We start from the raw sequence: 26,822 nt of genomic DNA on the forward strand, positions 1-26,822 counted from the left end.
AGGTGAGAATTGCAGGAGGCATGATCTGCCTGTGGACATTCTTCTGACTGGTTGGTGGTGAGGTAACAGTAATATTCCTACAGTAATATTCCTGAAACTTCAGGAGTAATATTCATCCATCTTCTTGTTCCAACCAGCCTGGGGTCTATCTGTGAGCCTGTGATCCACACGTAGTCAACACTCTCCACTAGATGGGAATCTTAGTGTCTGCACAACGACCTCAGAGATCTGCATCAGACTATCATCTATGTCCCTTTGGGAGCAACTAGGAGTCCTCTGACCCTACTGTTCAAGCTCTTTCTTTTGTTTCCACATTTTTCACTTCTCTAATTATTAATCTGAGTTGGCTCTTTGGAACATCAGGAAGGTCTGTTCATTGTTTCTAATAAACAAGAAGTGGAGACAAAGACGGGCTTGTTCCCAGGAGGGCCCTGTAGGATCCTGGCTCAGTTTCAGTGTCAGGACAGTGGTCACGGGTAATAACTGGACAGGAAGCCAGGAGACTTCCGAGTTGCTGGGAACATTGTTTTTTGATCTAGGTTCTAGTTACACAACAAGTTAGTTCACTTTTATTTCTTTTTTTTTTTTCAGCCACACCCACAGCATAGGGAAGTTCTCATGTTAGTGGTCTAATCAGAGTTGTAGCCGCCGGCCTAGGCCACAGCCACAGCAACATGGGATCTGAGCCTACACTACCACAGCTCACAGCAATGAGGATCCTTAACCCCAGGAGGGGCCAGGGATCAAACCCACATCCTCATGGATACTAGTCGGGTTCTTTTCCACTGAGCCACAACAGGAACTCCAGTTCGTTCACTTTGTAGAAACTACCGGGCTATATATTGGGGATTTTTGTCCTGCTCTATTATGTAATAGAAAATATGTATATTAAAATATATGTATTTTACATATTTTCTATGTAATATACTATATATACTTAAGATAAAATGTTAAAGAAGAGAAAAAGAAAACTCCACATACTCCACAAAACACCACGTGGACGCATCTATGTACACCTGAGCCCATGTGCCCTGCCTTCAGTCCTGTTACTGGGGGTGAACTGTTCATGCTTCCATCAGAGACAAGCCCTTTCTCCCAGGCACTGCATAATTACTCTGTCTCGTTCTACATCTTTTCCTCTTGACTAGGTCTTTCCTGTCAACCTATAAACAGGTCAACATTTTTCTATTTTTTAGTTCAAACTGCCTTTTTTAAAGCTATTTTAGGGCTGCACCATGGCATATGGAGGTTCCCAGGCTAGGGGTCCAATTGGAGCTGTAGCCACCAGCCTACACCACAGCCACAGCAGCACAGGATCTGAGCTGTGTCTGCGACCTACACCACGGCTCATGGCAATGCTGGATTCTTAACTCACTAAGCAAGGCCAGGGATCAAACCCTCATCCTCATGGATCTTAGTTGGGTTCGTTAACCACTGAGCCACAAAGGGAATTCCCAACAAACTGCTCTTAACCTTCAGTTACATGACTTTAATTCTGCTTCTCTTGGCTTAAAGCAAGACTCAAAGGATTGATCCATACTTGCTGAATCCAGATTTGTTCCAACATTCCCTTTGAACCACCCCCAATCATGTTCTCACCTCCACACTCCACAAAAACTGATCTTATTAAGGTCACCTCCACACTGTTAAATCCCACAGTCATTTCTTCATTCTCATTTAACATGATTTTCAATAGTCTGGGGCATAATCATCAACTTCTTTCCTCACTTTCTCCTTTAGATTTCCAGAATACTGCACATCCGACTTTCCTTCCACTGCTCTAGCTACTCCTTTCTGGGTTTCTTTTGTTGGTTCCTCCTTATTCCATGACCTTTGCATTTTGGAGAGTCCCCAGAACTCATTTGGGGGCTTTTTTGTATTTCTGTTCACTCTTGTGGGACTCTCCTCAGTCTCATGGCTTTACACAATCTATAACGTGATCAACACCAGATAAGCATTCTCCAGTCCAGACCTCTCTCCTGCACCCAGATTCCTGTCACATCCACCTCCTCCACGTCTCTACTCAAATGTCTAAGAGACACCTCCAATTTTATATGTTCGAGATCGAAGCCCTGATCCTCCCCTAAACTACTCTTCCATAGTTTTCCTGTCTTGGTTAATGGTAAATTTGTCCTAACTTATCATCAGGACAAAACCCCTGGAGACATTCTTCACCCATCCACTGCACTCATAAACAAATGAGATCTGTCAGCAAACCTTCAAACTGAACCTTTACAACATTCCCAAAAGGTGACCACTCTCCCCATTTCTACTACTGCTCTGCAGGTCTAAGCCACTAGTGCTAGTGCTGAGATTGTTACCATCGCCTCCTAACTGGCCTCCCTGCTTTCACTCATGCCTCCCAACCAGTCTGTCCTCAACACAGCATTAAAATGTTAATCAGGAGTTCCCATTGTGGCTCAGCCAAAACGAATCTGACTAGGATCTATGAGGATGCAGATTCTACCTCTGGCCTCCCTCAGTGGGTTAAGGATCCAGCATTGCTGTGAGCAGTGTGTAGGTTGCAGAATTAGATGGGGCATTGCTGTGGCTGTGTGTAGGCTGGCAGCTACAGCTTCAATTTGATTCCTAGCCTAGAAACCTCCATTTGCTGTGGGTGTGGCCCAAAAAAGGCTAAAAAACTAAATAAGTAAAATGTTAATCAGATCATGTCAGTTTTCTGCTCAAAATCTTCCAGTGGTTGTCATATCACTCAGACAAAACTAAGTCCATGTAATGGGTCACAAGGGCCTTCTTCTTTTTCTTCTTTTCTTTTTTTTGGCGGGGGGGGGGGGTGCTCTTTAGGGCTGTACCTACAGCATATATATGGAAGTTCCCAGGCTAGGGGTCAGATCAGAGCTACAGCTGCCAGCCTACACCACAGCTAGAGCAATGCTGGATCTGAGCTGTGTCTGTGACCTACCACAGTTCATGGCAATGCTGGATCCCCGACCCACTGAGGCCAGGGATGGAACCTGCATCCTCATGGACAGTAGTTGGATTCGTTTCCACTGCACCAGGAAGGGAACTCCCACAAGGGCCTTCTTAATATACTCTCCTCCCCTCCATTCTTACCTCCTTCCCCTCCTTTACTCTGTTCCATTTATACCAGCTTCCTTGCTTTTCCTCAAACATGGCATGTGTGTTCCTATTTCAGGGCCGTGCATGTCTCTCCCCTTGGCCTAGAATGCTCTTCCCCCATTTATCTTCATGGATCATTCCTTCATCCCCTTCCAGTGTTTACTCATTTATCACCTTTTCATCGAAAGCCTCCTTGACCACACTATTTAGCATTCTCCTCCCCACCCACTCTCCTAAGGTCTCTAACACTTCCTTCAATTCCTCTCTCACTTGTCTCCTAATACACTTATATGTTTCTTCTCTGTTTATAGCTGTTTTCCCACTAGTAGGTGAACAACGTGAGCATGGGGATTTCTGTTTTCTTGACTGTACTACCTCCAGTGTCAAAAATAATGCCTGGGAAATACTAAGGGCTTAGTTAATATTTGAGGAGTGAATGATTGAGTTATTTCATTGCTTGTCATACACCCAAGCGTCATAGAGAGGGCGTCCTATCTTTGTAATGACTGAAAAGGGGCAAGAAGAATATTCAAGTCAACTCAAGAACTTGAGGCAGGCAATGGATTTAGTTCTTCTTTCCATTTTTAATTCAAATACTTGATCTCCTCAAATAAACTATGTCATCTATTCCCAAACAAGGTTAACTGCCTTGTCTTCCTGTCTTAAATTTTTGCTCAGTCAAGAAAAGAGATTACAATAGGCAAAGTGTGTTACAAAAATCTAGTTATTAAAACAACACTTATCAATAGTCCACAGATCAAAACTAATGTGGAAGTTCAAGCCTTGAGAAATAATACAAACAGAGTTGCTCAATTCATTAATAAGATTTTTCCTTTCCAGAGAAAGATTAAAGTGACAGATATGACTCAGAGGGAAGGAAAAATCAACAGACATGTTGGTTTAATTGTATGGTTTCTAAAATACACTAACCAAATGAGGGAGAACTCTGACCCTTCTGATATGAAGACTTATGTTTGCTATTAAATAAAGAGGACTTCCTCCTTACCCGATATTTCTAGAGGAAGTATCTATGCATGGGGAGTTTCCAGGAACTTGTTCCCCTAAAATGACAAATTCACACTTGAATCTTTTAAATTTATTGATATAAAAATTTTCTATTCACATCAAATGAAAACTGATATGAGAAGTTGACTATGAAGCCAAAGATCAAGTTCTTTTCTCAGAACACATGCACTCAGAAACTTTTCTGCTCCTTTGCAGCCCCCTCACAGAACCCAAGGACAGTCACAAATGCTCGTAGGCAGAGAGGTCCCCAAACACCGCTGCTGGGAACAGACAGACCTTTCAGGGCTCATCTGCAGACATCTCTACGGTGGGGCTGAGAGCAAGGTGAAGAGGACTCACTGTGATAATGCATGTAAGTTGGTGGTAGCAATGCCCATTACCAAATGAGTCCAACCTCACAGAAAGCAACCACTTAGAAAATGCAGTGCATCAGACACAGTGGTAACTACGTCAGAGTCCGTGGGTTGCAGAGAAAGTTGACTGTGAAAGAAAACTTGAGTAACTGAATCAAAACCAGAAATGAAGAAACACACTAATGGCATCATGACATATTAATGGGACCCTCATTCAAATTACACAAATTAACTTACACATAAATCACTTTTCCAGGGCACATTGTATGCAGAAGATCAGCTCTACTATATATACAAGACATGCTTATCTGTTTATAAAGTATTCCTTGCCATAAAAGAGTATGGCTAGTAGACAATTACCTTCCAATTAACTGACAATTATCAGTGGGAACTTTAGAAAGGAAACGTTTCAAAGGGTAACATTTGTTGGACGGGAGTGGAAGGGTGGGGCAGAGAGCACATACACACACATACACATACACCTGTCTCCCCACAAGGAAATGTATAAGCCACAGAACCATGAAGTGACCATTCCATATTTACATACTTAAATAAGAGTTTTGACTCAAGAGGCATAAAGATGGAATAACCAGACCTAGTTTATCTTTTTTAATTTTTTTTTTTTTGCTTTTTTAGGTCCACACACATGGCATATGGAAGTTCCCAGGCTGGGGGTCCGATTGCAGCTATAGCTGCTGGCCACAGCCACAGCCACAGCAATGCAGGATCCCAGCCATGTCTGCGACCTACACCACAGCTCACAGCAACGCTGAACAAGGCCAGGGATCAAATCCGCGTCCTCATGGATGCTAGTCAGATTCATTAACCTCTAAGCCACCATGGGAACTCCAGACCTAGTTTATTCTTGTTATCTAATACAATTATTAATAATACAGCCTACCCCAACTAAAATATGTTCCAGTTTGGACAATAAATCACATGGTGACCCGACCTAATGGTTACTATCACCTTTTTTATGGAGCCCATAAGGCTGTGGATAGTCATACTAGTTAAATCACCCTGCCTTTTTCCTGACAGAAAATCATGAATCTAGCAATGTAAACAAAATGAGGAGGGCTTTCAATAATGAAAGAATCAGCTGTGTCCCTCTATATTCTTTTGAATCTGCCATGATCATTCTGGAATAATGAGGATTCTCTTAGAGTCAGCCACCAGGGATTTTCAATGTCACCAAGGGTTTTAAGAAAAAGTCTCACAGTTTTATCTTAGTTGTGCCTTATTAGACAAGAAGTAGAGGTATGGGTTTGAATCAGAAGCTATTTATTTTTAAGTTAACAGCAGTTTTACGTGAATAGAAGGCCTTCTTTCCAAATCCCCTCCCCACTACCAAGTCCAGAATTATGAGGAACAGCATCGCCAAAGAGTAGAAAAGCTGACACCAAGAATTCACCTGAAATCCAGGGTCTCCTGCCACACTTTCCTCTCTTACTCCCCCCCCCCCAAAGAGCTGGTTCTTATTCTCAACTATGTAAGCAAGTCAGCGGAGGAGCTATTGGGAGTGGGGTGATGCACAGTCAGCGTCCACCTGGGGAAGCAATTTGCAAGGCAACACATCTACTCACCGACTCTCCAAGAGCAGCTCCCTGGCCCTGGGGGATGCATGGATTCCAGAGCCCTGGCCTCCCACCCACACTGTCCCAGCACATTCTGAGCATGTTTGTGCATGTTCATGCCCCTCAGGGAGCCATCCTCTCAGAGTTCAGTCCCATAGATGGCCTTATAACGTAAATACTCTTCTAAGCACTGAAGAACATTATCATCCACCTTTGGGTCAAACTTGTTCGCCAAGAGGTGATGGTTCTGAAGAATCCAGTGCAAGTCCCCAGCCCCATAAATGCAGACAGCGCGCTGGTGGATTCCAGAGCAAGGCTCATAAGGCGCCCCCATGCTGACATTTCCCTCATGGCCCTGCCACTTGACCAGCCTGGCAATAGCTGTCATGTCCGAGATGTGAAACTTGGGGTGGTAGGGAACAGAGCCGGGCATCCAGGGGGCACGCTGAAGGGTGGCCCAGAGATGTTCATCGGGGCTATAGGTGTCTTTGGCCCATTCGATCAATCGTTGGGATTTGGGGTTCTCTAAGACATGTTGGACAAAGGCTCGAGAAGCCACAATATAGGCATTCCCTGTGAACATGGGCAAATTATCAGGGGGAGGGTCCTTCATCTTGTTGGTCAGGTACAGTGTGTCTGTCACCTCGTAGTGATACTTCCAGCGAGACTTTTTGTACTCAGTAGGTATCTCTGATTCCATACTGTTCTTGCCATTCAACATCTTTAGGGCCAGGACCATCTCCGCATTGGTCTTTATGGGAAAGTCTGTTCCGCATGTATTCAGTAAATATTTCCAGGGCACTGAGCTCTGGAGCAAGTCTTCCATACAGTTGAGGTCAGCCTGCACCCTGGACCAGGAGGCGTAAACCACCCGAACCAACTTACTGGCCATGAAGACATTTGGGAAGCAGGAAATGATGGCCTTGACTGCCTCTTTGAAAGATTCTGGGGACTTCTCATCCACGTGGATGCAGTATATGTTCTGAGGGGCATACACAGCTCGCAGCAGCCGTTCAAAGTTTTCAATCTTCTCATGGACCACCATAGAGTATGCGATGGGGAAGTCCAGCTCTTCTTTGCTCAGCGGGAACTGTATGAACTTCCTGTTGGCCTTAAACTGCTCACAGTCTCTGGTCATGTTCAGGTAATCAGTGTCTGTGAAAGGCTTCCGCTTCTTCTTGACTTCCAGATTGTCCAGGACAGCTGTGATCACTGCTTCCTGGTCCCCGCGAGTGATCGCAGAACAATTGATGGATCTCTTTGCTGGCAGCTTCAGGGACTTATACAAGATGTCCCTACAGTGCTGGCTTTGAAAGTCCCTGGACTCCAGATCCAGGGAATATATGTCACATTTCAATCTGAGAGAAAATCTCAGAGCAACAATGGCCAGCAGCATATAGCAGCCCAGGGCCCACAGATGATGGCTCCGGCAGAGTTTCTTCTTCCACCAAAGCATCTTCATGGAATGGGAGACTGGTAGAGTTTGGGCACAGGAAAAGAGGAGGAGGACGAAACCCTTGGACAGAACAAAATGCCTTCAATTACAAACTAACCCTGAATGTGCTCAAGGAACATCAAATTCAGCCCCAAAGCAATGGCAAAAATAGATTTTTTTCTCTAGACATATATCCTCAGTCAAGGCCTGTCTGGGAATCTCCTCCACCCAGCTTGCCAGAGAGGTATAATTAGTAAGAGGAAATCCCCACCCACCATTCTTCCTTCTCCCCTCCCCCTTACCACCCTGTTTCTAACACAGCTCTTATCCGGAGGCTAGGATTTCTCATCTGTATGAGACAAAAAAAATCACTGAAATTCAGACTCTTCAGTTTCAGTTCTAGAAGTCCAAAGGTCCTTTTAAAAGATAAAGTATATTTCTTGGACTTATTTGCCAATTCATATTTTAGGATGTTTTCACCACATATAATTCATTGCCTAGATGTGATATCTCACAACCCTTTTTAAAAAATATTCTTCAACCAGTACAAAAATTGGATGTAATTCCAAAAAGTACAATAGAATTATGCATACAGATAACTCTTAGTCTATCCAAGTAGAAAATAAAACCACACAGAGATGCACAGAGCTATGCATATGCAATACTTAATGAGTGCTTTCTATGAGCCAGAAATATTTCTTTACATTGTCGCATTTGATTTCACAACATGCCTAAAATATAGTATGATTAGGCCTCTTTTATACATAGGAGAGCAGAAGCTACATAACTTGCCAAATATCACATACATTCTAAGCAGTAAATTTAGGACTCTTACATGCTCCCTCTTCCTCCCATTTTTTTTCTTTTTTTTTTTTTTTTGGTCTATAAACCTAATACTTGTTCCTCCACCACAGCTACTTTTTAAATACAGTATAGGATACTTAGAAACTACTATATATAAAATAGATAAACAACAAAGTCCTACTGTATAGTACAGGGAACTATATTCAAAGCCTGTAATAAACCATAATGGAAAAGAATATGAAAAAATATACATATTTATACATACATACCACACACACATATATACATACACACAACTAAATCACTGTGCTGTATACCAGAAATTAACACAATATTGCAAATCAACTATACTCCAATTAAAAAAAAAATTTAAAAATACAGGGTCTTGGTACCATCAGAGAAAACCAGATATTATGGGGGGTGGGGGGAAATCTCTAAAAGGAGAGAAAGTGAAGTAAAATAACATATCCTTCTAGCAACGATTTTTCCCCCTTATTGCAATGTAATTCAAAACAAAAAAAATGTATCCTCTTTAATAATAACTTTTATGGGAATCTAAGAAGAAGAAAAAATTTAAGAAAATTCTCACCTTTAATAGCTTCTTTCCTATTTAGGGAAGATCTCTTGACACAGTGTGTTTTTTTCCCCAAGGGAAGACTGGCTGGATTCCATGGAAGCAAATGTGAGCACCGTATCTCTTGGCCTCCTTTTAGCCTCTCCAAAATGTATTTTCTAATATTCACAAGACGTCCAAGAAACTCTGTCAGGCTCCTCCTTAATCTCTGCAAAGCAAAGAGTAGCAGGTTGCTCTGTCACTCACCTTCTGGATTTCTGCTCTCAGATAAGAGAGCCAGCTCAGGTGTATCATTCAGGGGCATACTCTCACAGATGAGTCATCTAGGGAGGTGAGCAAGGCAGAAAAAAAAATTGCTGGCGATGTCTAAGAAGCCAAGCACCTATTGCACCTTGAACAGCCCGGTTCATACCTATATCCTTCTGCCACAAAGCCATTCATAAAAACCTGTCAGTGCTCATACAAGAACTTGAAAGCTTTTTCCCCCTTAACAAGGAACCCTAGGTATGCCCTGGCTTCCTTTTGGCCTGGGGTCCAAGTGTCACTCTTCTTATGTTCCCTCAGTACTCCTGGAATTTCACTGCAGAGTGAAGCAAGGAAAATGACCTTCAAGCAGTGTTTCTTTTGTTGTTTTATGTGAAAGAAAAAAAGTCAGTGAAAAACCTGAGTTTGTTCTTCCATGGCAACTGCTCAAAAAATTCATTTGCCTGTCTTTCCATGACTGCTAATATCTTGTAGCTTGTAGAAATATCCTCGGGGTTCCAGACCAAATCTCCCTCACTAATGTCCGTGAGTCTAGGGTTCTTGGCAGTCTGAAGAAAAGGGTGGTTAGACTCCACTGAGAGCCTCCATGGAGTGGTTTTGGCAATACAGTGTGAAAAGCACCTTCTTCAAAACTGTTGACATTGTTTGCCACTGTTGGCCTCTCCCTGGCACACCCAGAACATCCCTCCAAAAATGCAGCATTCCTGACCAGCTATTTGAAATAGCAAATTTAATAATTTCAGGTGAAGAACTTAACTAGCATAAAATTGTTAAGTAGATAATTGAAAGTGTGGGGAGGAGTAGATGATACCAAATTATTAGGGAAGTAGCAGTTGCTGGAGGGACAAGTAAAATAGTTGGAAATTACTAAACTGAGAATTTAGGAAGACGGGTGCCAACATACAGAAACTCAGACCTCTGAGATGCAGACACAACTCAGTTGGTACTGAGGTCTCTGAGTTCAGAGGAGGGCCTCCTAAGCTGAGATCCAGAACTCTCCTGAAGTGTTTGGTGTTTCTGTCCTCTGCAGCTGCATAAATGAACCACCACTGAGGGGGTAAAATGGCATTGCCATGGTGATGCTCACAGAAGTGAACAGTAGAGAGAAAGCAGACAGGAAATAGGAAGTAGACAGGAAATAGGAAGCAGACAGGAAGTCCCACCTCCAGCCTAGCTCTCTCCCTCTGGCGCCCCCTGTTGGCAGAACCTAATAGGGGGCAGCTGGCAAAGCACAAACATAGTTTGCAGAGTTCCCCCTCTCAAAGGTGAGTCCAGGAAGGATAGCTGCATCTGAAGACAATCGCACACCAATGGAGATGAGTTAGAGTTGCCCTCCTTCTACGAGAATACAGCCTAGGGAATTTTGGTCTTTTTTTCCGGACCTCCTCTGCCTGTTTCTGATTGTAAATGAAGACAGGTCAATGGCAAGGAGTCATATGGAGCCATACACACCCCTTCTTTTACTAGCCTCACTCCACCGCTCTGTCTTCTAACAGCTTCGATCACTCAGATTCTGTGTGACTCTCTGTTGAGCTGTAAAATCTGGGGCAAAAATGATTAATGGATAAACACTTGCTCTGGTATCTGAATCAAGAAAAGTCCTTCTTATTTGTTTCTATCTTTTCTTTAATGGCCCCCTCAACGTCCCACCTTCTTCCCCTAAAAATCACATCACAGAGTCTCTCAAAGATAAATATTTGATTTTTTTGGCCACACCCATGGAATGTGGAAGTTCCTGTGCCAGGATTTAAACCCATGCCACAGCAGTGATCTGAACCACTGCATTGACAAAGCCAGATCCCCAACCCTCTGTGCCACCAGGTAACTCCAAATATTTGATTTTTAAGATAACCAAATCAGGTATCCCCTCTTAGTTGCAAAATATGTCCTAATATAACATTAAAAAATATGGATATATTCTGTTGATGTAATCTGCATATGAGTAACACCAAGTGGGTAGTAGTTATGGGCACACCTGGGTTTCGGTAGGATGGAGCTAGATCTGAATCCTGGCTCTGTTACTTTCTAGCTGTGTGATCATGGACAAATCCTGTTATCCCTCTATGCCTCAGTGACTTCCTTGGTATACTTAGGGCTAATACTAGTAACTATTTTTATTGATTGATTGATTGTCTTTCTAGGGCTACAGTTGTGGCCTGTGGAGCTTCCCAGGTTAGGGGTCAACTCAGAGCTGCAGCTGCTGTCCTATACCACACCAGAGCAACACAGGATCCAAGCCTTGTCTGCGACCTACATCACAGCTCACAGCAACACCGGATCCTTAACCCAATGAGTGAGGCCAGGGATCGAACCTGCATCCTCATGGATATTAGTCAGATTTGTTTCCGCTGAGCCGCAACGGGAACTCCCTAGTACCTGTTTTACAGGATTATTGTGAAGATTAAACAAGATAACACATATGAGAGACTTGCCTTAAAACCTGGGACGGGATTTGCAACTCCTTGACAAAGGTTACTATTAGGTAGGCTCCACTGCTAGTCCACAGAGGCCTATTTTACTCCCAGAATAGCTCAAGGAGGGTACAGATGGATTTATTTACCTCTGGATCTAGGAAAACTATTGACACTGGTGATGTGACCAAATGGGTCAATCAGGGAAGAGACCTGGAATTGTTGACTCTGTGCTCTGGAAAGAGGCTCAGCTGTAAGTGGTGGGTATTAGCACTGCAGAGAGGGAAGGTGAGCTGCAACTGACCCCAGGTAAGTTCAGGAGAGGAACCAGTGTGGCTGGACAAAGGCACAGCAAGATTAGGAGCCAGGCAACCTACCCAACCAGGCAAGGCAGAAGATCCCACACCTCACCTCCATGCTGGCCTTGGATAAGAAGAGGAGGCACTGGCAAGAGGGAGGCAGAGCCCAGGCCCAGAGTGCCTTGGGACCAGGCAGGTTTCAAGGCAGAAGGCCAGACCCAGGCAATGAGTCCTTTCATTAAGGTTTCTTTCCAAGAAACTGGGATTACAGGAAGATGTTTACAAGTCCCAAGCACTGAAAATGATGCGGGCACTCACCTCCCTCAAGCACTGAAAAGAAAAGCAACACTAAACCAGGTAATAAGTGTAAAAATCCAAACAGTCCTGATTCCCCATGGTAACTACTGCTATGGAGCCTTTTTCTCAATAGTGAATTTTCTGTGCTCAGATGCCTCAATCCTTTTCTCCTAATCCTGAGTTTAGTCAGTTTATTGAGCAGATAGCTTTGCCTGCTTTTGCTGAGTTTTGAACTAGAAATCCCTGTATGTTTGGGAAATGGTCCAGGAGTTCCAGCAATGGGAAACAGAGAAACTAAGCCCGGCTCGTCCGGGTGACCTGGAAGAATCCAGCGGAGTTTGGTGTTAACTTTGATAGAGATACAGGGGACCCTACATCCCGACAATCAGGTCAGAGGAGGGCCCAGGCAGCAGGGATCCAACCATTTTAAGCTGAATTTACCAAAACGGCAGAAGCATGCTTTTTACCTGTTTTTAGCATTGTGGTGTGATTGTCAGTTTTGTCCTCTCATTAGACTGAGAGCTCCTGGAAGTCATGTTCTTTCTCTCTCAACACCCAGCACAGTGGGTAGTAGCAGAATTTTAAGGCTGCCCAGAAAGCTTGCATGTGGTTACAGATAGCAAAGGCAGTTCTGCCAATGGGCTAAGGGGAAGAGGTCATGACTTAGAGAAACAGGAAATGAAGCGGATAAGCCAAGTTAATGGGTTACTGCTTGGGCTGGAGCTTGAGAGATCCTGTTGACATAACAGAAACAGACTGAGGCATGGAGAACAGACTTGTGGTTGCCAAGCGGGAGGGAAAAGGGAATGGGATGGACTGGAAGTTTGGGGGTAGCTGATGCAAACTATTACATTTAGAAAGGCTAAACAACAAGGTTCCGCTGTAGAGCACAGAGAACTACATCCAATCTCCTGGGATAGACTGTGATGGAAAATAATATAAAAAAAGGAACATACATAAATCTATGACTGGGCGGGTGACTTTGCTGTACAGCAGAAATTAGCACAACAATTTACAACATTGTATCTGTGTATGTGTGTGTGTGTGTCTTTTTAGAGCCACACCCCCAGCATATGGACGTTCCCAGACTAGGGGTCAAATTGGAGCTGCAGCCACTGGCCTACGCCACAGCCAGGGAAACTACCAGATCCGAGATGCATCTGCAACCTACACCACAGCTCAGGGCAAAGCCAGATCCTTAACTCACTGAGCAAGGCCAGTGATCGAACCTCTGTCCTCATGGATACCAGTTGGGTTCTTAACCCACTGAGCCACAATGGGAACTCCTACAACAATATAAATCTACTATATTTTTCAGAGTTCCCATTGCAGTACAGCGGAAACAAATCTGACTAGGAACCATGAAGTTGTGGCTACGAAGGAGCCTCCCCTCCCCCTTTTCTCCTAATCCCCTCCCCCTGGACACACTGCCTGCAACATTAGAGTCAAAGAAAAAAGAAGATTCACACACATACACAAAATGCAGACAACTCAGTAAGTACATAGTCACTAAGGCAAAAGAAACTTCTGAGAATAGGGGAGAAAATAATCTTCTCACGTGAAATAATCCAATTTGTTCCTCCTCAATGCTCACGTTCCCAAGGTGGATCATTTGCTAAATTATAAAGGAGGTTTGTTTCCTTCCTCCTCCTGCCACCTTTGGGGGATACACTGCGTTCTACCATGGCCGGAATTCCTGCTTTTCAGCCCTGCAGACTGAGGGGCAGCCACTGCAAGGCTTTTCTTACCCCTCCATCCCCACCCCTCAGGATCTCATCAACACACACCCGTCCTCACCACCGCGTTATGAGCTCTTAAGAGCCAGAGCTGTTTCTCCCTACAGCAGCTAGCACGAGAACTTTGCAAATGACAGGGCCACCAGGAATGTTTCCAGAATGAATAGCTTCCTCCATGGCCCTGGGAGGTCCTCTAAGGACTGGAGTCTTGACCATGTCTTACTAAGAGTTACTGCAGTTAGGGCTGGAGGCCCCTTTAAGTAAGCTGTGCACAAAAAGCGCCACAGAGTAGAAGCTAATTGAAATCCAGACAGCATCAATGAGATTGATTTTGCTTAGGAAACTTCCTCAGAGGTAATCATCCAAAAATGAGATTTAAAGACATGTTACTGGAGTTCCCTTGTAGTGGCTCAGAGGTTAACAAATCCAACTAGGAACCATGAGCTTGTCTAGAAAAGACTAAAAAAAAAAAAAGACATGTTCATTAGAAGATTAAGGTGCCTCCTATTCTGTCATCAGAAAGTAACCTTTTAAAGGGAACCATGACAGAGCCTCCTTGCCTGCCCACTTGCATCTCTCACAAACATCCCATCTTAATAAAGCTATGTCTGGCCTATCGAAGCAAAATAAAATGAAAGTGAAACTGACAGCACGAATGGCCTGAACCTATCCAGAACCCAGCTTGGGACTTGAACCCACGGTTTTAAATTAGAATCACTCAGCCTGTGTCTGGACTCACTGAGGTTCAGGTTCTTCATGTCTCCCTCCACACAGAAGGAATTCAGTGAGAGACAAAGTTAATAGGCAAGAAAGAGATTTATTAAGAGAGGATGCTTGTGAGAGGTCCAAGAGGACAGGCACGGAAGCTCTGCCCAAGGATCCGGTGGGCCACAGTTTTATCATCCAAGGGCAGTGGAGGTTAGAAAGGCATGCCTCTTCCTTTCTGGAAATAGTAGCTCTTCCTTAGTATCCAGTAAGGTGTGTATTCAAATCAGCTGAAGGACTGTCCTCAAACTCTTGCCCTTGGGCTGAATCTGAATGCAGGCCTCATCCCATCTCCCAATGACCTGAGGCAATTCTCCCACCTCCAATGGTCAAGCAAGTCTGCCTTGTTCTGATGGCTTTCTTGAACTTAGAGTGGTCTCCCAACATCCAGGTTTCCATCTTTATATATGATCCCCTACTGGGTCTTCTACAACCACCTGTGCCTACTCCATCCCTACATCAAAGGGAACCAGTAACGAATAGCATGTGACATGGCACTGTTTCATACATTAGCCCATTGAATAATTAGTGATTAAGAAAGCTGATATATTTTAAATGCTAGAGGTACAAAATGGATTAAGATAGTCCCTACTCTCAAGATGCCTACTGTTGTATGTGAGAGAAATATTTGAAAATAGATTATAATGCCATGTACAAAAAGATATGTGTTGGATTTAATGGAGGCACAGAAGTTGAAAGCAGAAAGGGAATGGTTAGCAATACAGAGGCAGACAAGGGTGTAGGTCTAAATGGAATCTAAAAAAAGAAGCAAAAAGATTTGTCTGGGTGCCTCTGGCAGTGTCTATGGACTGATCTTGGTAAATGGCTACCAGAGGAGTAGGTAGATGGGTTAAAGAAAATGTTCCATTATAGCAGCCATTTGGAAAAAGAATCTTAGATCCCTACCCCCACACTATAAACACAAATACCTTTCCAAGGAAAACTTAAAAAAAGACAGTTCTGAGTTCCAGGAAATATACAGAATATATTCCCTGTAAATTGGTACAATCACTATGGAAAACAGTATGGAGTTTCCTCAAAAAACTAGAAATAGAACTACCATATGACCCTGCAATCCCACTCCTGGACACATAACCAGAGAAAATCATAATTTGAAAAGATACACACACACACACCCTGCCCTCCGTTCCCTGAAGAACTATTTACAATAGCTAAGACATGGAAGGAATCTAAATGTCTACTGACAGAGGAATGGATGAAGGAGATGTGGTACATACATACAATGGAATATTACCCAGTCATAAAAAAGAATGAGATAATGCCATTTGCAGCAACATAGATGGACCTAAACATAACCATACAGAGTGAAGTAAGTCAGATAAAGACAAATATCATATGATATCACTTATATGTGGACTCTAATAAAAATGATACAAATGAATTTATTTACAAAGTAGATACAGACTCACAGGCTTTGAAAACAAATGTATGGTTACCAAAGGGGAAGGAATGGGGATGGACTGGGAGTTTGGGGCATACTTTTGTATATGGAATGGATGATCAAAGGAACCTGCTGTATAGCTGAGGGAAATCTACTCAATGTTCTGTGATAACCTATATATGAGAATGGATATGTGTATCTATGTGACTAAATCACTTTGCTGTACAGTAGAAATTAATACAACATTGTAAATCAACTATACTTCAATAAAATTAAATTTTTTATAAAAGGAATATATTCCCAGTCTAGGCTGGGAAGGTATTTTTACTATTTCTTCAAAACCGGAAAATTATAAACAAAAAAGAAACATATTTGATTATGAAGAAATCATTAAAAAATACAAAGTGTAAATTGAGACTTCTGGGAAAATTCCTTAAAAGGAGGAGGCTAAGCCCTTCTCCCAGTCCTTTAATTATCATGAATGCAGCTGTAATAGTTGGAGCTCCAGCCGCTATCGAGGACCTGGAGGCAACATTGAAAAAGGAGGCCATGAGCTTCATATCATAGAGACACTTCACCAGTTCTGAACTGCTTACTTCTGGACTTCATTTATATGGGAAAGAAACAAACTTCTGCTTTAAACAGTCACTGCCTTTTCAGGTCTCCGACATGAGTCAAAACTTAACTCATACAGAAACTGTTTCCTAATTCAGGGACACTTAGAATCAAACATGAAAAAAGGCATAGGTTTCAGGGGAGTAAAAAAGAAGCTAGTCTGAAGCCAGCAGAGTACAGAACAGGAGCTCTAATTCCCATTCTCTCCACCATCACCCCTCCCATCCCCATACTACCACTCACACAGTTTCTTATTTTTAAAACGTATTTTAGGAAAAAATCTTGAAAGGAATGCACTAAGATATTAACCACAGTGTTCTGGGTAGTGTGATTACTGCTGGTTTCCAATTTCCCCTTTTTGTCTCATCAGTTTTCTAATCTATCTAGAATGCACAGAAATTATATATATATTTTTACAGTTATTCTAGAATCATCTTAGGAAGCAAAACAAAATAGTGCTCTCCACTATTTACAACAGCCAAGACATGGAAACAACCTAAATATCCAATACCAGATGAATGGATAAAGAAGATGTGGCACATGTATACAATGGAATACTACTCAGCCATTAAAAAGAACAAAATAAAGCCATGTGCAGCAACATGGATGGACCTACAGATTATCATGCTAAGTGAAGTAAGACAGAGCAAAAATACCATATTATTTCACTTATATGTAGCATCTAAAATATGATAACAAGTGAATTTTTTTATATAAAATAGAAACAGACTCATAGACAAAACAAAGTTGTGGTTACCAGAGGGGAAAGGGGGTGGGATAAATTCAGAGTTTAAGATCAATAGAAACACATCACTATATATATTTTTTAAATGACCAACAAGGAGCTACTGTATATCACAAGGAGTTATATTCCATACCCTGTAACAAACCATAACAAAAGGAGTATGAAAAAAATGCAAAATTAAATCAAATGTCTATACACCAGAACCTAACAACATTGTAAATCAACAATATTTTAATTTTTAAAAAATCATGCTTTCTTTGATTGCAGAAGTCAACTATGCTTTTTCTTTGTTTTTCCTCTTTGCAGGTCTGTGTGCATAGATCTAGTCTTTATTTTGGGTGGGAAAGTAGGATTGTGTGTGTGTGCACATTTATGTCTAACTGGATGCTAAAAGAAATACTTTTCCATGAGTGTAAAAATTGGATGTTTTTATAATGAGAGCAACTTAAACAAGATAACTGAAACACTTGCATCACCTAACACTCACAAAATGCTACTTCTCTTACTCATGTAATCTTTTAAAGGAATATGATCACCATGCCAACTAATAAATGTGACTATAAAAATGCATTAAATGACCAAACAACACACAATACATTTTAGCTCTATTTCCATAATTTTTTTTTTTCTTTTTGGGCTGCACCTATTTATGGAAGTTCCCAGGCTAGGGGTCGAATTGGAGCTGCAGCTGCCAGCCACAGCCACAGCCATGCTAGATCCAAGCCACATCTGTGACTTATCTCACAGCTTGTGGCAATGCTAGATCCTTAACCCACTGAGCGAGCCAGGGATCAAACCCACCCTCGTGGATACTAGCTGGGTTCTTGACCCGCTGAGCCACATTAGGAACTCGTCTAGTTTCTTAATCTTAAAAAAATAAAAATAAGAAAAGTACTGACTCTATATACCATCCTTTTAGGTAGCACATGAGCAAAGTATTTCTAGGGTAGGGCCCTCTCTAGGCTGTCCTAGTCCATAAGGTCCTAACAACTGTATATACTCTGGGCCCTCTAGAAGCTTTCATGTGTGTGGTTAAGGTCACTGCTGTCTTTCAGGCATAGACCATTGAAACTATGTGCTGGGCCCTGGGCAAGGAGTCTCTATTTCCTTGGGGTGCAGAAGGAGAGGTGAGGAGAGGGAGGGCACACCTGTAGAGACCAGTGGCATCTGTGACTTCTCTCCCACCCACACCTCCTGGAGATGAAGGCAGATTGAACTTGGTTCTCAGTAACTTTCAAGCTTTCAAATATTGTAGTTCTAGCTCATCAGAGATGAGCTTTGTCTTTTTAAGTTTTCTTTTTCACTTTTTATTTATTTATTTACTTTGTCTTTTTAGGGCCACACCTGCAGCATATGGAGGCTCCCAAGCTAGGGTTTGAATTGGAGCTTTAGCTCCTGGCCTATGCCACAGCCACAGCCACAGCGGATCCAAGCCGCATCTGTGACCTTACACCACAGCTTATGAGAACGTCGGATCCTTAATCCACCAAGGAGGCCAGGTATTGAACCTGCATTCTTATGGATACTGGTCATATTCATTTCCACTGAGCCATGACGGGAACTCCTTTTTCACTTTTTAAAAATTTTTTTTAAAAATTGAAATCTAGTTGATTTACAGTGTCATGTTAGTCTCAGGTATACAGCCCAGTGATTCAGATATAGATATAGACATAATATTCTTTTTCCAGATCTTTTCCCTTATAAATTATTACAAAATATTGACTAAAAAGCTTTGTCTTTGAGCAGTGTTTCCTGCAGGGCCATGGCCAGTGAGGCTCAGCAGCTGCAGCCCACGTCCAGCCTGGGTACATATTTGCTTCCCATAGTTGGTAATGGACTCAAGCCCATGGTGGAATGCATGCAGAATTCAAGAACCTAAATGAGACTTCCAGCTCCCTTTATCCTTGGGAAGCTCCTGGATCCCCCTTCTTGCCTCTGTTACCTCATCCACACTAATAGGTATGCACTGGTAAACAAGTGCCAGGCAAATACAACCATGGAGGATCTCATACTTGGTGGGGAAAAGCAATAAAAAAGCAGGGACAATCAAGTGTGGAAAGTACCAAGGGTACTTGTAGCAAGTAGACCTAAAGCTCTACAGGAAAGTGGGATCCCGGGAAGGCACCCTGGAGGAGGTGGCATTTAGGCTGATGCCTGATGGGTAAATAGATCAGTCAGGTAAATAGTAGGGTTAGCGCAAAGAGTCAGGCTGAATGTCCACCTTAGCTGCCTTATCCTCATGATCACAATACCAGCCCTTGCCCTAGCATGTGCTGAGGGATTTCTCCTTTACTTTTAGTTCCTGGAATTAACTAGGCTGTCTCTCAGCTATGGACTTTGAGCCTGGCTCTTCACTCCACCCAAGGGGAATAGCCTTCCCTGCACTTCTAGGTCTCAGCTTGCCTGTGACTTCCCCTGGGTGGGAGGTCCCCCTTCCTTGCTCTCTCAATATCCTGAAACATTATCTCATCAAGGGCTTTCCCACACCCAACCCCTCTACACTGTAAATTTCTTCCATACAAGGACTGTGCTTTCTTGTGCACATTTTCATCCCCAGTGCCTCGCAAATAATAATAATCAACATATACTGAGACATATTGAATGCCAGTCATTGTCTTAAGCAGTTTACATTTAATTGTCACACAATTCATGTAAAGCACAGAGACACTAAGTAACCTACTCAAGATGACACAACTAGTAGGTAGCAGAGCCATCATTTCTTTTTTGGAGGGGGCCATGGCATGAAGCACCTTGATGTAGGATCTCAGTTCCCAGACCAGGGACTGAACCTGGGCAACAGCCAGGTTCAGTCTCTGGTCTGAAAGTAGGGTAAGCTTTCTGAAAGCTGAAGTCCTAACCGCTAGACCACCAGGGGACTCGCAGGGCCAGAATTTGCACCCTGGTGTCTGGCGCCATTCCTAACCCCTTATCCACTTGACTGCACTCCAGCTGCCCACACTAGGAACACAATTCCTAGCCAGGGTGTCTGTCCTGGGACAATTCTAGCCCAGCCTCAGCCTCTCCTTGAGCCTTTCTTTACCTACACGGGGTCTCAGCTTCTCTGCCCATAATGGAAGGCAGAGTGGACCATGTATAAGAAATCAAGATAGTGGCCCAAGATAAGAGCACCATGTGATGGGTTCATGCGCAGGCAATCCAGTTTCAGAATCAGTTTACTCAACCTCACTCTCACTGTATCCAGATTGCACAATGAATGTTTGTGGAATGAGTGAGCGAGTTGTTGAATGGCTGAACACTGCCCAGCTCTGAAGGGAGGCGGGTCACTGAATTCTAAGGGATACTAATTGAGCAACCTAGTGATTGACTCATGGTATCTTTGTAGGAAACTTCTAGAAGAATGCCTATTAACAGCAGTTAACATATATTATAATGCTGGTGCAAACAAGTGGATTATGTTTCATCTGCCCTTTGAAATATTGCCTTTTCTCTTTATTTATTTTTTTGTCTTTTTGTCTTTTTAGGGCCACACCCGAGGCATATGGAAGTTCCCAGGCTAGGGGTCTAATCAGAGCTGTAGCCAGCAGCCTATGCCACAGCCACAGCAACACCAGATCCAAGCCGCATTTGCGACCTACACCACAGCTCGAGGCAACGCTGCTGAACCCTTAACTCACTGAGCAAGGCCAGGAATCAAACCTACCACCTCATGGTTCCTAGTCGGATTCAGTTCTGCTTCACCACGATGGGAACTCCGTTTTTCTCTTTATAATACACATTGAAAGTCATCCAATGTCAATACATTTTTACCAATGGAAAGGAAGTTATTTCCAGTGCATTCCTAATTATAAAAATTGCTGCATTAAAATTATAGTTTTCTATATGCAATAATTTTTTTCATTTTTAAAAGTTTTATTAAGGTATAGCTGATTTACAATGTGATCATTTCTGCTGTACAACAAAGCAAGTCAGTCATACATATACACATATCCATTCTCAGATTCTTCTCCCACAGACATTATCACAAAATACTGGGTAGAGTTCTCTGTGCTATACAGCAGGTCCCTGTTGGCCAATCATTCCATATACCTCAGTGGGCTTATGCCAATCTCAAACCCCAGTTCATCCCTCTGTGCAATTATTTTATAGAATAAATGGTTAGCAGATAATTTCTAGGTCAAAGATTATGCAGGTTTAAAATTTTTTAATTGGTACTATCAAAAGGTTTTATCCACTTTAACCACAAAAGCACCTGTTTTCCCCTTGATATTACCTGATATTATCTTTCGTTTTTGTCCTTTCTAGCATTAATAGATGAAAAATGATATCCCACTATGGTTTTAATCTACCTTTCTTTGATGACTAGTAAGCTCAAGCCATATTTTTGTCCATTTGGACTTGTCAAATTTTCTTTCCTATTGGTCTTTTTTCTACCTGTTTTTCTCGGGGACCGTTAGTTTTTATTAATTTGTAAGAGTTCTTTGAATTTATCAGTTGTTTACCCAGTGTTCTGGTTTTGCATAAATTTTATCCCAGAGTGTTGTGTGACTACATTTTATGGAGTTTTTTCCTACTGATATATAGAAGTTTACAATCATTTTATGTAGTTAAGTGTATCTGTATTTTCCTTTTGGCTTCTGAAATTCTGAAATTCACACAGTGTTTAGAAAGCCCATTTCCACTCCAGGGTCATATTCACTCACACTTTCTTTAAAAAAAAAAAAAATATGGAGGAGTTCCCTGGTGGCCTAGTGGTTAAGGGTCTGGCTTTGTCACTGCAGCAGCTTGGGCCACTTCTGTGGAGTGGGTTCAATCCCGGGGCTGAGAAAAAAAATTTATGGGATTCTTTTACATTTAAATTTTAGATCCATCTGGAATATATTTTGATGTATGGAATGAAGTAGGCAAGGTGATGATTGTACTGGGACCAAAAAGCTATGCTTTGAAATAAAACTTTTAACCTTTTAGCTTGGCTTTTTGGGAAAATGGTGAACACCAACGAATGGAGGGAGGAAGGCAGAGGAGGCCTAGGGAAACAGAATGGCCTTGAAGGGGAGGTGTCGCTAAGTTGCAAAAATACATTTGACTTTGATTATGTATCACACCAGTCAGTAACTTGGAAAAACCACACAATGCCGGCCATTTTGCAGGGGAAATCAGAACCTGATTCATAAAAGAGAAAGCAAACAAACTAAATCTTAATTGGTATTCCACACGGGAATTTGTTACCTCTATTAGGAGGCATCTAATCTTGGCCACCTTCTGAGTGGCAGAACCTACATACCTCATGTGCTATTTAAATAAGATACTCTTGTGGGTTCTAATCAAAGTCCTGATTACAAAAAAAGCAGATATGATCCGTATTGTGGTCTAGGCATTGTGCAAAGATAAACAGCATCCAACACAAAGCTGACTCAATTATACATGTAGAGGAAAGTTTTTTAAGGGACTAACTCACTTGTCAGTTCTCCGTGGGAGAACCACAAAAAAGAGTGGTTAGAACGTGGTGTTTGCAAAGGAAGACGGATGTAGCACTGGGAGGTCAGAAGGCTGGAACAAAGCAGAAACATACAATAAAAAGCCAACAGAATTAATTATGAAAGTATCAGGAAAAACCATCCATGAGATCAATGAGTGGCAAGAAGGAAGCCAGCCCTTTCTGGGGTCGAAGTAGGCAAGATAACAATGCCAAAGGAAAGCCTATCAGGACAGCTCTGGGAGGTGCTGCTTTAAGCCAGAAAAGCTTGGATTCATTGGCATCCCCTATGCCATGCCTCCCCTGCTCCTTTTTTTGGCTACACCCACAGCATTCAAGAATTCCTGGATAGGGATCGAACTTGAGCCACAGCAATAACAATGCTGAATCCTTAACCTCTAAGCCACCAGGGCACTCCCCTCCATGCTTATTAATGCAAACATTTTCTGCCCTGTACTTTGCCAGGAAAATGAGGGAGGGACATGATCACACCTGAAATTTATGCACAAAGCCAGTTTCCAGGGATGGTCCCAGGTACATTCAACCTGATTACTAACCTTTTCAAAACAATTCCCCTCCTCCCTGTGTGACATTCATCAGCCACTTAGATTCTCTTGGCCTCAGTTTCCTCACTGTGAAGAAACCCTAACCCTAAACTACAACCCTAACCAGTGACCCTGAATTGGAAAGACCAGCTTTTTCAATTCAGTAATTCTTTGTTCCTACTGTCTGGTGTCTGTCCTGCAAAAAACAATCAGAGCCACGGTTCAAAAGTCCTCATGTGGTGGCAGACCTTTCCAGAGATGGAAAAAAGGGCAAAAGCCTGGCCGTGAGGAGGCCCACTGGGCAGATATTGCATTGATCCAAGCAGAAATGATGTGGGCTCAACCAGGCTGGTGGCTGGTCAATGGAGACAAGAAGACTAGAGAGCTCTTAGATACAGGAGGAATGTAAAAGCAACACAGAGAAAGATTTGAGAAACCAAATCTAAAAGCGAGGAGCCTTCTGACTACAAGTTCACAATGGCAACCCAAGGTCATGCCAGCTTCGAAAGGGAAAGTTGTCATGCTCATGTGTAATTTTTCCCAAAATTAAAAACAACTCTCTGCAAAGATACATTGAACATGCATCAAACACTCAGTTCACTAATAAGCAGCAATAGGATGGGAAGGCCAGTTCAAAGAACATTTTCGGAAACTGGCTATTTGTATACACTTATAAAGGAAGGTTAGACTCAAGTTCCTAGTTTAGATACAATAAACTTACACTAATGCCCTACAAGATAGTATAAAACCCTAACCTTGGAAGTCTCTTTTCTACTGGGGAGAATTTACTGGCATCTCAAGAGAATTCATTCTGCAAGTTGAGAAGTAACAGCACTGAATCCAAACCCTTAATTAAGAGCAAATAGCAAATTCAAACAACTGTTCATTCTTCTAAATCAGTGGTTCTTAAATAGGGGTGATTTTGCTTCCCATAAGACATCTTGCATTATCTGGAGACACTTCTGACCACCGCCCCCAGGAGTAGGGAGGTGGGGGAAGGATAGCATCTAGTGAGTAGAGGCCAGTGATGCTGCTACACAGACTACAGTACCCAGGGCAGCCCCCACACAAAGAAGCATCCTGCACCAAAGGTCAGTAGTATGAGGGCGAGAAGCCCTGCCCTAAGTAGTTAACTAACCCTCAGGTGAACATGTTAACGAATGCCCTTGGATGGCAATGCCATCCCTGACACTGGATATGCTGCCCCTTTGTTTTTCTTGTTTCCAAGTTTTAAATCTCTCTCTTTTTTTTTTTTTTTTGTCTTTTTAGGGCTTCACCTGCAGGCATATGGAGGTTCCCAGGCTAGGGGTCCAATCAGAGCTGCAGCTGCCAGCCTACGCCACAGCCACAGCCACAGCCATGCCAGATTCAAGCCATGTCTGCCACCTACACCACAGCTCATGGCAATGCCAGATCCTTAACCCACTGAGCGAGGTCAGGGATCGAACCTGCGTCCTCATGGATACTAATCAGATTCATTTCCACTGAGCCACAATGCGAACTCCTAAATCATTTTTCTTAGTGGTGATGGTCAACCATCTGCCTTCTAAACAAAGTAGACTTCTTTTTTACATGTGTTTCATTGGAGTATTTTTAAAAGGTTTCTGTTCTACCTGAAGGACATCAGAAAAATTCAATTAAACAGAACACCCCTTCCCAGTTGCTGGGCATTTTGTCTTATTAAGATCTTTTGCTATGAGGGAGTGGGATGGACTAGGAGTCTGGGGTTAATAGATGCAAACTATCATATACAGAATGGATAGACAATAAGATCCTACTGTATAGCACAGGGAACTCTAACCAATCTCCTGGGATAGACCATGATGGGAAATTACACACACACACACACACACACACATATATATATATAAAATTATATATCTGAGTATATATACTCAGGATGACTGAGTCACTTTGTTGTGCAGAAGTTGGTACAACATTGTAAATCAACTATACTTTCATTAAAAAAAAAAAGAGAGATTTAAAAAAAAAAGAAAGAAAAAAATCTGCTGCTGTCCAAAGACTATGAGATTTTCCTAGGGAGCATGCAAATGCCCAGAAGTTTCTTTAAAAAAAAAAATCACCAAAACCCAAAAATATATGCTAGCAGAAGGGAGAAGCATTGTCACAGGATGTACAGCTGGAAAGGACCGATGCTGACGACCCCTTAGCCAACCCAACCTTAACACATTTTCTTCTCTCTCCTGTTCCTGCTCTGGCCCCGGAGGCCCAAATATCTGCCAACAGTACCGTCTATCTTGGCATGCAGGCCAGATTTGACAATGTCGTCTTGGCTTCCTCTTCTTTCCTTCTCATCCACAGGAGTTTGCTCATTCAGTCAAATATTTATGGAGCAATGATTCCCAGGCACCAAGTATACACAGAGCAGTGAGCAAAATGGTCCTCCAGCAGATTGCCAAGCTCCTTGGAATGCTCTTTGATCAGCTCTCCTTTCTTGCCTTTAGGCTCTGCAGCTGCAGCCTCTTAAATTATTCCCCTGCCCCAGTCAAGCCTCTTCTGTTTTCAGATTATCTCCCGGAAGAACAGCACTGCCGGTGCAGTTCCTCTGCTAAAGACAAAGCCCCAGGAATTTCCCTTTGCTCAGGGAATGGGCTCAAAGAATCCTACACTCAGCAACTAGGTACCTTCATACTTAACCCACCTTGCTCAAAGACACTACGGCTGAAAGCACGATTCATGGCTCCATGACAGACGGCAGGCTTTTCCACACCCCTGCCTTTCTTTTTGATTCCTCCTTTTTGTTAATTCCATCTCCAAGTATCAAAAGATGCCAATTAATGCATCTGTCATGCTAGACAGGTTTTTATGGATTTATAACTAACCTTCTTTCTTATCTCTCATAAAATATTTTAATAGTGCTTTGCAAGAAAATAGAGGATTGTGATTATTCCTCCAGCAATGAATATTTGCTTCTCTAATGTATCATCTATGCACCTTTGTACTTTTTGTTTTGAGGCTATATCACAAACTGATTTTAATTTAATTTAATTTTTTGTTTTTTAGGGCCACACCTGAGGCATATGGAAGTTCCCAGGCTAGGGGCTGAATCAGAGCCATGGCTGCTGGCCTACGCCACAGCAATGCCAGATCACAATCGAGTCTGCAACCCACACTGCAGCTCACAGCAACAATGGATCTTTAACACATTGAGCGAGACCAGGGACTGAATTTGCATCCTTATGGATACTAGTAGAGTTCGTTAGCACTGAGACACAACGGGAACTCTTCATTCCCCATTAAGTGATTTTTAAAACTGAAATGATAATTATTTTTTTCTTTTTCGGCTACACCTGCAGCATATGGAAGTTCCTGGACCAGAGGAGATCTCTCTCTCTCTCTCTCTCTCTCTCTCTCTCTCTCTATATATATATATATATATATATATATATATATATATATCCAAATAGGTGCCCCCTGAAGATACTATGGGTTCAGTTCAGA

At 42.5% G+C, this 26,822-nt stretch overlaps 1 protein-coding gene across 4 annotated transcripts in view; it reads right to left on the reverse strand.

Annotated features, from left to right (window-relative positions):
* Positions 1 to 5,724: 5,724 nt before the first annotated feature.
* GCNT3 (glucosaminyl (N-acetyl) transferase 3, mucin type) overlaps positions 5,725 to 26,822 on the reverse strand; it is an 88,672-nt gene continuing 67,574 nt past the window's right edge. For 2 of the 4 annotated variants that reach the window (XM_047766218.1, XM_047766219.1), the window contains exons 2-3: positions 8,863 to 9,055; positions 5,725 to 7,550 (exon numbers count right to left, since the gene is read on the reverse strand). In XM_047766218.1, coding sequence (XP_047622174.1) covers positions 6,174 to 7,496 — 1,323 coding nt within the window. In that variant the 5' untranslated portion in view covers positions 7,497 to 7,550; positions 8,863 to 9,055 and the 3' untranslated portion in view covers positions 5,725 to 6,173. Of the gene's footprint in view, positions 7,551 to 8,862; positions 9,056 to 25,541; positions 25,591 to 25,610; positions 25,857 to 26,822 lie in introns of those variants that run through there. The other 2 variants (XM_047766217.1, XM_047766220.1) reach the window with 2 other exon arrangements.

This window comes from Phacochoerus africanus, chromosome 2 (genome assembly GCF_016906955.1).
Source record: "Phacochoerus africanus isolate WHEZ1 chromosome 2, ROS_Pafr_v1, whole genome shotgun sequence".
NCBI lineage: Eukaryota > Metazoa > Chordata > Mammalia > Artiodactyla > Suidae > Phacochoerus > Phacochoerus africanus.